Source organism: Gigantopelta aegis, chromosome 1 (assembly GCF_016097555.1).
Source record: "Gigantopelta aegis isolate Gae_Host chromosome 1, Gae_host_genome, whole genome shotgun sequence".
Taxonomy (NCBI): domain Eukaryota; kingdom Metazoa; phylum Mollusca; class Gastropoda; order Neomphalida; family Peltospiridae; genus Gigantopelta; species Gigantopelta aegis.
Genome location: NC_054699.1, coordinates 47,194,274 through 47,209,242, shown reverse-complemented (window position 1 = coordinate 47,209,242; position 14,969 = coordinate 47,194,274). Strand labels below are relative to the sequence as shown.

Genomic DNA, 14,969 nt, shown 5'->3' with positions numbered 1-14,969 from the left:
ATTAAGAATTAATTATTAACAACTCCCCACTCAAAAATTAGTCTAGAAAATTGTTCTACAAAATCAAACAAATGGATGAATTAACAAATGACCGATCCATTTCTTAATAATGTCCAACCACAAATTAATGTATAAAATTATTAAATTCTATTTGTTTGATAGAATGAATAAATGAATGAATGAATGAATGAATGAATGAATGCTCGCTTGATGGATGGATGGATGAATTTTTTATGAAAACCCCATCACAAAATTTAGCCTATAAAATATTTAATGTCATCTATTTTTGCCTCTTCCTTTGCCTTTCCCAACTTTCGTTAATTGTTTTTCTGTTCGAGGATCTGAATCATCCTTGTGAGGGAAAAATCCTCCAGACTCAGAAACTTGTCTCCGAGTTTGAGAAACATTCTCATCAACTGCTTGACCTGTCCCTGCATCAGAATCACCCCCACTAGAGCTGCCCTCAGAAAGATCAACTTCGTCTTTCACCTTTTGCACTGATTTTTCCTCTCTTTCCGGATCCTCCCTTGATGTGGTTTTCTTGCCTCGAACTCGACTCTTACGTTTTCGCTTCTCAATTGTAGCTGAGATTATTTGTTTAGCTTTTTTCTTTCTGCATTCATTGGTTTCAACTTGTTTAGAATCTTTACTCATGTTGATTTTGTTCAGTGCGCGTTTTACACGTAAGCTGACTATTTTTGGAACTTCAACAAAGTTCTCTGGTTGAAAGTAACTACTGATTTTCAACTGCTTCTGAAAAATAACAACAGAAAAAAAAATCCATAACTTTCAATAATCATAAGAGATAACCATAAAGGGGAACAACTCTGCTAAATTATGAAATTAGGGTCAAGTATTACAGAAGGAAGGAAATAATGTTTTATTTAACACATTTTAATTACGATTATATGGCGTGAGACACATAATTAAGGATCAAACCTATAATGAGAGAGGACACACCTCAGCTATCTGGGCTGTCTGTTCAGGACAGTGGGTTAGTTGTTAGAGTGTAGTGAGAGAGAACAGGATGTAGTGGTCTTACACCTACCCACCAAGTTATTAAAAACTTGCTCTGGGTGGGAGCCGGTACCGGGCTGCGAACCCTGAACCTACCAGCCAGTAAACAAATCCTGTACTATTGAGATCTGACACTCAACATCTACAGTACATATCGGACATGATGTTTTTTATCACGCATAAGGACTGTGTTACATACGTTTACCCTATAACTTGCCCATGATATCCCGTGTCATAAACCCATGTGATTATTTAGTGTATTAACACGTGTTATAATCGTATGCAAATTTAAACTTAAGGTATATGGTATGCAAACTTGCCATGTCTCATGGCAATGTGTTGCTGTCAATGGGTCATTTGTTTACAAGCCAAGAAGACCTGTATACCTGAGCGTAACGTTTTCATAAGATTTACTTAAAACTAATTTGTGCCAATCGTGATGACATTATATTACTAATGGAGACCGACCGCGCATCAAGCGAACGCTTTACCACTGGGCTAAGTCCCGCCCCTTTGAAAAGAGAAGCCCATGAATCGGTGACAGCGGGTTTCCTCTCTCAATATCTGTGTGGTCCTTAACCATTTGTCAGATGCCATATAACCGTAAATAAAATGTGTTGAGTGCATCGTTAAATAAACATTTCCTTCTTTTTCTTAGTCCAGGACAGAAATATTGGATCCAGGGCCGTAGCTAGCGGATGTGGGCAAAATATTTGGAAAACATTATAGAAACTTAAAGAAAATTCTCTTCTTAACCGTTTAAGGAGTTTTAGACTATTAAATACTCAGTTGTCCCCACAAACAAAAGTCCAAGCTACGTCCCTGGGAGCTACATGTACATGTAGGGTATAAGTAGATGAAGTGTGGACGTGAACCGGACCTGTTTGTCGTTGAGCTGTTTGAGGACAGGCAATACGAGACTGTCGGTCTTCTGTTGACTCCAGCCCATCCGCTCACTGGCAAATCTACGTGTCAAGGAAAACACCATAGCTCAAACTTAGTTGTTTATGTTTTTTCCAGGGTTTTATTTCTCAAATTTGAGTAGACACCCATGGCTTTGACTTTTGGAATTTTCATCTTATTAAAACCGGAAGCCGGACTCGGTATGGGCGTGATGTAATTTTCAGAACAGAATAAATTATATAATGGCAGGAAGTTTGTAATTATAAATATATATATATCTAGAGGTTATTACCAGTGTTTTTTTCAGTATCGGCAATATCATATATTAGGAATAAAAATTGTATTATGCGAGCCTCTGGTGAGCATAATACATTATTTTGATTCCTAATATATGATATTGACGATACCGAAATACATGAGGGTAATAATCTCTTTATCATATAATCTCAAGCTCAATACAACGTGTTTTTGTAAACTGTATACGCAACTTTAATTCCAGTCCGCCATTACTAGATATTCAAATGACGTAAGAATATGTGGCGCGGTGTATTTTTGAATGGAAATGACGTCAAACTCGAATGATGTCATTTTGGATGTCCTTACATCAAAATAAACTAGGGCCTAACGTTTTTTGTTTTCTGAACGCTGGACAGCTTTCAGTGTTAAATTGCCATTGAAATGTTTTTATTCGATGACTATGAATGCATACGTCAGTTATGGAGTGTCACCCAAGTACGTTTGTTTAAATGTCATTAAACCTAGTGCCGAGACCTCGACTAATTTACATCTAATTTGCAAAGTTATCAAATTCTTAAAGCATGTGATCTGAAAAATATCACATACTTTGATTGCACTGAAAATGTAAGATATTATATGATAAATATATATATATATATATATATATATATATATATATATATATACACATTACTATTTCTTTATATATTAGTTACAAATAGTTGTGCTTTCCGGATACATCAAAGTAAATGATTATATGTCAGTGCATTATGGTGGATTACAAGGATACTTTCTCAAGAGGTCAAGGTCAGGCATTCCCCATGTAAACGTCTCTGTAGAATCATCAATGGCTGGTTTCAAATAAGCTTCGGCCACTGATGGATTTGGAAAACCTGACGAATAGACAACAATAGACAACAATAGACAACAATTCTGATAAATTAAATGTCTTGCCTACCATCAACTGACTTGATGTTACTCACAGCTGGACCAATAGATGTTCATGTCAATGCAAGTTTTCACAAAAAGAAGAAATTAAATATATACATAACAAATTATTTTCTAAATCTTAAAAAAAATAACTTAATTAAAAAATGTAATTAGGTGGGGGGGGGGGGGGGGGGGGGGGGGGTTCAAAGGCATTGTGATGAACATCCATTGGTGCAACCATAAACTAAGATTCACCGAGTTAGTATGCAATCTGTATATGGCAGGGGCGGAACGTTGCCCAGTGGAAAAGCACTCGTTTGATGCCCGGTCAATGTTGGATCAATCCCCGTCGGTGGGCCCGTTGGGCTATTTCTCATTCCAGCCTGTGCCACATGACTGGTATACCAAAGGCTGTGGTATGTGCTATCCTGTCTGTGGGATGGTGCATATAAAAGATCCCTTGCTACTAAAGGAAAAAAGTAGCGAGTCTCCTCTCTAAGACTATAGATCAAAATTACCATGTTTGATATCCAATAGCCGATGATTAATAAATCAAACAAAACAAACTTGTATATGGCAAGAATACTAAAAATCAGGAGAAAATGTGTTCTGTTTTTATAGCATTGGCATAAATACACATAATAATAGATGCATATTTTTATTAATGCTTCCAGGAAAAAAGCAACATTACTTTATTTTCAACTTGGGATGGTGCATATAAATGATCTCTTGCTGGAAAAAAAATAATAAATGTGATCTAGTGGTGTCGTTAAACAACAACAAAAATATATATTTTTTCAACTTACAATGATTAATCATGTTTTTTTGTTGTTTAATTACACCACTAGAGCACATTGATTAATTAATCATCGGCTGTTGGATGTGAAACATTTGGTAATTTTGATCTATAGTCTTAGAGAGGAGACTCACTACTTTTTTCCTTTAATAGCAAGGGATCTTTTATATGCACCATCCCACAGACAAAACAACAACAGCAATAGCTCAATAGCTGTTTGTTTTCAGTTTTATTATTATTATTTCTATAAATATAACCAACATTTTTTTATTTTATATAATCTACATTTTGAAAAATATACCTTACATTTTCTAACATATCCCTGTCATATGTGGCGGGACGTAGATTAGAGGTACCATGCTCGCCTGATACGCAGTCAGTGTTGGATCAATCCCTGCTGGTGGACCCACTGGGCTATTTTTAGTTCCAGCCAGTACACCACGACTGGTATATCAAAGGCTGTGGTACGTGCTATCCTGTCTGTGGGATGGTGCATATTAAAATATCCCTTGCTACTAATGGAAAAATGTACTGGCTTTCCTTTCTAAGACTATATGTCAAAATTACCAAATGTTTAACATCCAATAGCCGATGATTATTAAATCAATGTGCTCTAGTTGTGTCGTTAAAACAAAACAAACGTCTTCTACTGACATACATGTAAAGAATACTTTTATTTAATTGTCTGTTCTTGTGGTTTATATGTTATGTATTTATGTTTTTGTAAAGCTTGGCAGTTAAAACTATAATGCATTAAGTAAGTACATTTGTACCTGTAACTATTACGCCAACATTGGTAGTGATTTTGTGCATCAACAACAAAAGAAAGAACATATTTTAATTGATCAATGCACTCAACACATTTTATTTACACTTATAATATGGCATCGGACATATGGATATAGACAGAGGAAACCCGCTTTCACCACTTCATAGCCTACTCTTTTCGATTAGCAGCAAGGGATCTTTTATATGCACCATCCCACAGAGAGGATAACAAATACCACGGCCTTTGTTACACCAGTTGTGGAGCACTGGCTGGAATGAGAAAAAGCCCAATTAATGGGGCCACCAACGGGGTTCGATCCTAGACCGACCGCGCATCAAATGAGCACTCTACCACCGAGCTATGTGCCGCCATTTGTTAACAGAAGAATGTACCTGGTTCGAGGTTGAGGTGTCGGAGTTTTGACTTCAACTTGTTCGTTGTGGGTTTGGCTGAACTCTGACTCTGTTCCCACCACGTCCTGAAAGACAAAATGAACTCACTCTCAGTGTACTGCTAACAGGGTTCATACACCTTGCAAACAAAACAAATTCCACACCTTTTCCAGACTTTTTTTCCAAGACTCACGTTACTCAATAATCGGTATGTGTCATCAAATGATTTCTTACATAAAGTACATCGTGCCCTTTTGTTGGAACTGGGATCAAAAGTAACCCAGTTCTGATATTTGGGTTTTTTGAGTCCAAGACTGAGCTACAGGTACTAGAGTAAATACATCTCCCCATATTTTAGGAACATTTTACAAAATGGACTATCTTTTTGTCATATGTATTGCGCAAGCGCGTACTTCAAATCTTCAGTAAATGTCGGCAATTGTTAGTCTCGCTTTCCCAAATGTACGTTTAACATAGTGCCGAGATCGGAAAACGTTGTCAGATTCCGCCGGTTTCACGCAACCAAAATTTTCCACATGAGTCCTAAAGACGAATTTCCATACTTTTCCAAACCAACTCGCAAAAAAGGTATTTTTTCATACTTTTTCCAGGTCTGGAAAATGGATTTTCAAAATTCCATACTTTTCAAGGTTTTCCAGAGTCTGTATGAATCCTAAAGGAAAAAAAAGAGGAAAGTTTTTTTGTTTAACGACACCACTAGAGCACATTGATTTCTTAAGCATCGGCTATTGGATGTCAAACATACATGTATGGTAATTTTGACAGTCTTAGAGAGGAAACCTGCTACATTTTTCCATTAGTAGCAAGAGATCTTTTATATGCACCATACCACAGACAGGATAGCACATACCATGGCCTTTGATATACCAGTCGTGGTGCACTGGCTGGAATGAGATGTAGTTGTTTAAGGCCAACAACAAAACATTTAGGCACTTTGGCTGTGTACACAAACAATAGATATATCTTATGGTAATTTCATTTCAGATATACCTGTAGTTTTCATATGTGGTACAATTTTTTAAAAGAACGAAATGTTTTATTTAATGACGCACTCAAGACCTTTTATTTACGGTTATATGGCGTCAGACATATGGTTAAGGACCACACAGATTTTTAGAGGAAACCTGCTGTCGCCACTACATGGGCCACTCTTTCCGATTAGCAGCAAGGGATCTTTTATTTGCGCTTCCTACAGGCAGGATAGCACAAACCATGGCCTTTGTTGAACCAGTTATGGATCACTGGTCGGTGCAAGTGGTTTACACCTACCCACTGAGCCTTGCGGAGCACTCACTCAGGGTTTGGAGTCGGTATCTGGATTAAAAATCCCATGCCTTGACTGGGATCTGAACCCAGTACCTACCAGCCTACAATTTTTAAAATGATAACATTTCATTCAAATACAGTTAGATAATATATATTATTAATCATCAAAACCAGATGTTTCCAATAGAAATTTTCCATTGAAACGTTTCTCACATTACTAAATTCCCAATTGATTAGTTTCCTTTTGATCTAAACAGACAATATAATAAACAGAATGTACGATTCACCAAAGGCTCCTGAGGAACAACATCATGCAAGTCACTCATGCAAGATATACCATGAGGAAAGCTCACTTGAAATCGCACAGTGCACTGATCCCAACACCTGAGTGACTCGATGTTGTCACTCATGCAAGATATACCACGAAGAAAGCTCACTTGAAATCGCACAGTGCACTGATCCCAACACCTGAGTGACTCGATGTTGTCACTCATGCAAGATATACCACGAAGAAAGCTCACTTGAAATCGCACAGTGCACTGATCCCAACACCTGGGAACTCGGCCAGTATCTCGAGAGCAGTGACCGGGCCAACCCCCGGTATCCCCACAGTGTAGTCACTACCACACAGATATGCCACGTTTATCAACTGTTCACGACTCGTACCTAAAAATAAATAACAGATATGCCATGTTTATCAGCTGTTCACGACTCGCACCTAAAAATAAATCACAGATATGCCACATTTATCAGCTGTTCACGACTCGTACCTAAAAATAAATCACATATATGCCACATTTATCAGCTCTTCATGACTCGTACCTAAAAATAAATCACAGATATGCCATGTGCATCAGTTGTTCACGACTCGTACATCAAAATAAATCACACAGATGGACCATGTTTATCAGCTGTTCACGACTCGCACCTAAAAATAAATCACAGATATGCCAAATTTATCAGCTGTTCACGACTCATACTGAAAAATAAATCACAGATACACCACATTTATCAGCTCTTCATGACTCGTACCTAAAAATAAATCACAGATACGCCACATTTATCAGCTGTTCACGACTCGTACCTAAAAATAAATCACAGATATGCCACGTTCATCAGTTGTTCATGACTCGTACATCAAAATAAATCACACAGATGCACCACGTTTATCAGCTGTTCACGACTCATAACTACATGTACAAATAAATCACACTGATATGCCACGACAATATATTCGCCAACAATAGTGAAGAATAGCATCTGCTCATGGAATTTGAAATTATATATATATTTGTCAGCGATTAGTTTGTATTTGATTATTTTGTTAATGTTTTTCCACCCTGTACATATGTAAAAAAAATTACAAGAAAAGAGAAATTTCAACAGCATGAGTGGACAACATGCATTGACCACTATATTAGAGAAGTATTACCATTTTATTTATATCTTGACCAATGTGTTTTTCTTTTTACAAACCAATGACTTCATTGGTACTAAATATGACGTCATTACGATTTGACAAACATACATGATGACTTCACTTAGCTTAAAGAGTTTGCATTTATGGCACTCAATTTTTGCTGTTACATTTTATAATAAAATGTGATTTTTATTTTAACTCATTTAAGATTTTTTACTAAAAATAAATTCTATTAACATGAATAAAACACTAAGTTATAACAATACTCAGAAGAGATGCCAGGTGGTTTACATCATTTCTATATACAGGTACATGTACAAGCGCATGTACATGTGTGGTTATTGAAAATAAAACACTTTTAGAAGAAGAAAAAAAATTGTGATGGTAATAAACTGAATACTGTAACATATTCGGTTTCAGTTATTATCAAATTTATCTCACTCGTGAAAGAATTTTCATTTGTCACTCACTAAATCTAAATCTAAATATCGAAAAAAAAAAAATTAAAAGAAAAGAAAAAACTGAGGTAATAAATAGTGTAATAAACTTGATACGAGTTATTATCAAATTTATGTTACTCACTAAATCTTGTGACAAGTGAAAACTATTTCACTGGGGACATTATTTTGATAACAACTGGTAACTTATTTATTATCCCGTGTATACAATACCTAACTGAAAGTCGATCTTGGTCTTGGTGTACAGCTCGACGTGTCACTTGCGACATAACTCTGATAACAAATGGTAACTCATTTATTATTCCGTGTGTACAATACCTAACTGAGAGTCAATCTTGGTCTTGGTGTACAGCTCGACGTGTCACTTGCGACATAACTGTGATAACAACTGGTAACTTATTTATTATCCCGTGTATACAATACCTAACAGAGTCGATCTTGGTCTTGGTATACAACTCGACGTGTCACTTGCGACATAACTCTGATAACAACTGGTAACTCATTTATTATCCCGAGTATACAATACCTATAACTGAGAGTCGATCTTGGTCTTGGTGTACAGCTCGACATGTCACTTGCGACATAACTTCGATAACAAATGTAACTTATTTATTATCCCGTGTATATACAATACCTAACTGAGAGTCGATCTTGGTCTTGATGTACAGCTTGACATGTCACTTGAAACATAACTCTGATAACAAATGGTAACTTATTTATTATCCCGTGTATACAACACCTAACTGAGAGTCAATCTTGGTTTTGATGTACAGCTCGACATGTCACTTGTGACATAACTTCGATAACAAATGGTAACTTATTTATTATCCCGTGAATACAATACCTAACTGAGAGTCGATCTTGGTTTTCATGTACAGCTCGACGTGTCACTTGCGACATAACTTTGATAACAAATGGTAACTTATTTATTATCCTGTGTATACAATACCTAACTGAGAGTCGATCTTGGTCTTGATGTACAGCTTGATACGTCACTTGCGACATAACTCTGATAACAACTGGTAACTTATTTATTATCCCGAGTATACAATACCTATAAGTATAACTGAGAGTCAATCTTGGTCTTGGTGTACAGCTCGACATGTCACTTGCGACATAACTCTGATAACAACTGGTAACTTATTTATTATCCCGTGTATACAACACCTAACTGAGAGTCAATCTTGGTCTTGATGTACAGCTCAACATGTCACTTGCGACATACATGTAACTCTGATAACAAATGGTAACTTATTTATTATCCCGTGTATACAACACCTAACTGAGAGTCAATCTTGGTCTTGATGTACAGCTCAACATGTCACTTGCGACATACATGTAACTCTGATAACAAATGGTAACTTATTTATTATCCCGTGTATACAGTACCTAACTGAGAGTCGATCTTGGTCTTGATGTACAGCTCGACATGTCACTTGCGACATACATGTAACTCTGATAACAAATGGTAACTTATTTATTATCCCGTGTATACAACACCTAACTGAGAGTCAATCTTGGTCTTGATGTACAGCTCGACATGTCACTTGCGACATACATGTAACTCTGATAACAAATGGTAACTTATTTATTATCCCGTGTATACAATACCTAACTGAGAGTCAATCTTGGTCTTGGATGTACAGCTCGACATGTCACTTGCGACATAACTCTGATAACAACTGGTAACTCATTTATTATCCCGTGTATACAATACCCAACTGAGAGTCAATCTTGGTCTTGGTGTACGGCTCGATATGTCACTTGCGACATAACTTTGATAACAACTGGTAACTCATTTATTATCCCGTGTATACAATACCTAACTGAGAGTCGATCTTGGTCTTGGTGTACAGCTCGACGTGTCACTTGCGACATAACTCTGATAACAACAGGTAACTTATTTATTATCCCGAGTATACAATACCTATAACTGAGAGTCGATCTTGGTCTTGATGTACAGCTTGACACGTCACTTGCGACATAACTCTGATAACAAATGGTAACTTATTTATTATCCCGTGTATACAACACCTAACTGAGAGTCAATCTTGGTCTTGATGTACAGCTCGACATGTCACTTGCGACATACATGTAACTCTGATAACAAATGGTAACTTATTTATTATCCCGTGTATACAATACCTAACTGAGAGTCAATCTTGGTCTTGGATGTACAGCTCAACATGTCACTTGCGACATAACTTTGATAACAACTGGTAACTTATTTATTATCCCGAGTATACAATACCTATAAGTATAACTGAGAGTCAATCTTGGTCTTGGTGTACAGCTCGACATGTCACTTGCGACATAACTCTGATAACAACTGGTAACTTATTTATTATCCCGTGTATACAACACCTAACTGAGAGTCAATCTTGGTCTTGATGTACAGCTCAACATGTCACTTGCGACATACATGTAACTCTGATAACAAATGGTAACTTATTTATTATCCCGTGTATACAATACCTAACTGAGAGTCAATCTTGGTCTTCAGCTTGATATGTCACTTGCGACATAACTTTGATAACAAATGGTAACTTATTTATTATCCTGTGTATACAACACCTAACTGAGAGTCAATCTTGGTCTTGATGTACAGCTCGACATGTCACTTGCGACATACATGTAACTCTGATAACAAATGGTAACTTATTTATTATCCCGTGTATACAACACCTAACTGAGAGTCAATCTTGGTCTTGGTGTACAGCTCGACATGTCACTTGCGACATAACTTTAATAACAACTGGTAACTTATTTATTATCCCGAGTATACAATACCTATAACTGAGAGTCAATCTTGGTCTTGGTGTACAGCTCGACATGTCACTTGCGACATAACTCTGATAACAACTGGTAACTTATTTATTATCCCGTGTATACAACACCTAACTGAGAGTCGATCTTGGTCTTGATGTACAGCTTGACACGTCACTTGAAACATAACTCTGATAACAAATGGTTACTTATTTATTATCCCGTGTATACAACACCTAACTGAGAGTCAATCTTGGTCTTGATGTACAGCTCGACATGTCACTTGTGACATAACTTCGATAACAAATGGTAACTTATTTATTATCCCATGTATACAATACCTAACTGAGTCGATCTTGGTTTTGATGTACAGCTCGACGTGTCACTTGCGACATAACTTTGATAACAAATGGTAACTTATTTATTATCCTGTGTATACAATACCTAACTGAGAGTCGATCTTGGTCTTGATGTACAGCTTGACACGTTACTTGCGACATAACTATGATAACAAATGGTAACTTATTTATTATCCCGTGTATACAACACCTAACTGAGAGTCAATCTTGGTCTTGATGTACAGCTCGACATGTCACTTGCGACATACATGTAACTCTGATGACAAATGGTAACTTATTTATTATCCCGTGTATACAGTACCTAACTGAGAGTCGATCTTGGTCTTGATGTACAGCTCGACATGTCACTTGCGACATACATGTAACTCTGATAACAAATGGTAACTTATTTATTATCCTGTGTATACAATACCTAACTGAGAGTCAATCTTGGTCTTGATGTACAGCTCGACATGTCACTTGCGACATAACTTTGATAACAAATGGTAACTTATTTATTATCCCGTGTATACAATACCTAACTGAGAGTCAATCTTGGTCTTGGTGTACAGCTCGATATGTCACTTGTGACATAACTCTGATAACAAATGGTAACTTATTTATTATCCCGTGTAACCAATACCTACATTTGTAACTGAGAGTCGATCTTGGTCTTGATGTACAGCTCGATATGTCACTTGTGACATAACTTACATAACTCTGATAACAAATGGTAACTTATTTATTATCCCGTGTAAACAATACCTAACTGAGAGTCAATCTTGGTCTTGGTGTACAGCTCGATATGTCACTTGTGACATAACTCTGATAACAAATGGTAACTTATTTATTATCCCGTGTAACCAATACCTACATTTGTAACTGAGAGTCGATCTTGGTCTTGATGTACAGCTCGATATGTCACTTGTGACATAACTCTGATAACAAATGGTAACTTATTTATTATCCCGTGTATACAATACCTAACTGAGAGTCGATCTTGGTCTTGGTGTACAGCTCGACATGTCACTTGCGACATAACTTCGATAACAAATGGTAACTTATTTATTAGCCCGTGTATACAACACCTAACTGAGAGTCAATCTTGGTTTTGATGTACAGCTCGACATGTCACTTGCGACATAACTTTGATAACAACTGGTAACTTATTTATTATTCCGTGTATACAATACCTAACTGAGAGTCGATCTTGGTCTTGGTATACAGCTCGACGTGTCGGTTGTGGTTGAAGAAGTTCTTGTAGACGGTGCGACCTCCGAACAACCAGATGTCGCTATCATCTGTGATCGTTCCGTCAATCAGGTTGGCGCTGTCGAGAAACGCACATTGGGCTTCTGCCTCCATTGGAGAAACAATGTACGGAATGCCAAACAGCTGTAACAGCTCCTATGTCATGTAAAGTTTGGTTTATTTAACGACACTACAAGAGCACACATTTTTACATTACTAGCAAGGAATCTTTTATATGCACCATCCCACAGACAGGATAGCACATACCACAGCCTTTGATATACCAGGCGAGGTGCACTGGCTGGAACGAGAAAGAAAGACAGAGACAGATAGTCACAGAAAGAGACAGAGACAGATAGTCACAGAAACAGATAGAGAGAGAAAGACAGAAACAGATAGTTACAAAAGAGAGAGAGAGAGAGAGAGAGAGAGAGAGAGAGAGAGAGAGAGAGAGAGAGAGAGAGAGAGAGAGAGAGAGAGAGAGAGAGAGGGAGAGAAAGACAGTCACAGAGAGAGAGAGAGAGAGAGAGAGAGAGTGAAAGACAGATAGTCACAGAAAGAGATAGAGATAGACAGACAGATAGTCACAGAAAGAGATAGACACAGAGAGAGATAGACAAGAGACAAATAGTCACAGAAAGATATAGAGATAGACAGAGACAGAAGTTTGAACTTGCTGCTTTCACACAGCCTACATGTACTTCTACCAGAAAAGCAGCGAGGGATCTTTTATATGCACTTTCCCATATACAGGGAAGTCCATAGATCATCCTGTATATTGGATATCAAATATTTAGTCATTTTGATCCTTGTATAATGTCTTGTGTGTTACTATGGAGATGTGAAATGTTTAACCTGAGCGTCGGAGGTGATCTGGTCTGTAAGTGAAGTGGCAAGTCGCTCCTGTCTGCCGAGTTCTGATGTCAGAGTTTGCCTCTCGACACTCAGCTCGTCTTGTAAGTCTTCTAGGTCATCCTGCAACAGAAACACTCAGTTAAGAGGCCTGTTCCGATGTGAATAATATCGGTAAAACTGTTCAGATGTGAATAATACCGGTAAAACTGTTCAGATGTAAATAATAACGGTAAAACTGTTCAGATGTGAATAATACTGGTAAAACTGTTCAGATGTGGATAATACAGGTAAAACTGTTCAGATGTAAATAATAACGGTAAAACTGTTCAGATGTGAATAATACAGGTAAAACTGTTCAGATGTGAATAATACCGGTGAACCTGTTTAGATGTGAATAATACCAGTAAACTGTTCAGATGTGAATAATACAGGTAAAACTGTTCAGATGTGAATAATACCAGTAGAACTGCTCAGATGTGAATAATACAGGTAAAACTGTTCAGATGTGAATAATACCAGTAGAACTGTTCAGATGTGAATAATACTGGTAAAACTGTTCAGATGTGGATAATACAGGTAAAACTGTTCAGATGTAAATAATAACGGTAAAACTGTTCAGATGTGAATAATACAGGTAAAACTGTTCAGATGTGAATAATACAGGTAAAACTGTTCAGATGTGAATAATACCAGTAGAACTGCTCAGATGTGAATAATACAGGTAAAACTGTTCAGATGTGAATAATACCAGTAGAACTGTTCAGATGTGAATAATACTGGTAAAACTGTTCAGATGTGGATAATACAGGTAAAACTGTTCAGATGTAAATAATAACGGTAAAACTGTTCAGATGTGAATAATACAGGTAAAACTGCTCAGATGTGAATAATACCGGTAAAACTGTTCAGATGTGAATAATACAGGTAAAACTGTTCAGATGTGAATAATACCAGTAGAACTGCTCAGATGTGAATAATACAGATAAAACGGTTCAGATGTGAATAATACAGGTAAAACTGCTCAGATGTGAATAATACAGGTAAAACGGTTCAGATGTGAATAATACCAGTAGAACTGTTCAGATGTGAATAATACAGGTAAAACTGTTCAGATGTGAATAATACCAGTAGAACTGCTCAGATGTGAATAATACAGGTAAAACTGTTCAGATGTGAATAATACCAGTAGAACTGCTCAGATGTGAATAATACAGGTAAAACTGTTCAGATGTGAATAATACAGGTAAAACTGCTCAGATGTGAATAATACAGGTAAAACTGTTTAGATGTGAATAATACAGGTAAAACTGTTTAGATGTGAATAATACCGGTAAAACTGTTCAGATGTGAATAATACCGGTAAAAATGTTTAGATGTGAATAATACAGGTAAAACTGTTTAGATGTGAATAATACAGGTAAAACTGTTTAGATGTGAATAATACAGGTAAAACTGTTTAGATGTGAATAATACCAGTAGAACTGCTCAGATGTGAATAATACAGGTAAAACTGTTTAGATGTGAATAATACCGGTAAAACTGTTTAGATG

General features: G+C 36.8%; 1 protein-coding gene across 4 annotated transcripts in view; it reads right to left on the bottom strand.

Annotated features, from left to right (window-relative positions):
* Window positions 1-253: 253 nt before the first annotated feature.
* Window positions 254-14,969, bottom strand: part of LOC121376022 (DNA repair protein complementing XP-G cells-like) — a 39,521-nt gene continuing 24,805 nt past the window's right edge. For 3 of the 4 annotated variants that reach the window (XM_041503787.1, XM_041503802.1, XM_041503811.1), the window contains 7 exons: window positions 13,420-13,539; window positions 12,507-12,720; window positions 6,853-6,997; window positions 5,045-5,130; window positions 2,948-3,050; window positions 1,898-1,982; window positions 254-753 (listed from right to left, as the gene is read on the bottom strand). In XM_041503787.1, the coding sequence (XP_041359721.1) occupies window positions 277-753; window positions 1,898-1,982; window positions 2,948-3,050; window positions 5,045-5,130; window positions 6,853-6,997; window positions 12,507-12,720; window positions 13,420-13,539 (1,230 nt within the window). In that variant the 3' untranslated portion in view covers window positions 254-276. The remainder of the gene's footprint in view (window positions 754-1,897; window positions 1,983-2,947; window positions 3,051-5,044; window positions 5,131-6,852; window positions 6,998-12,506; window positions 12,721-13,419; window positions 13,540-14,969) is intronic. The other variant, XM_041503794.1, reaches the window with a different exon arrangement.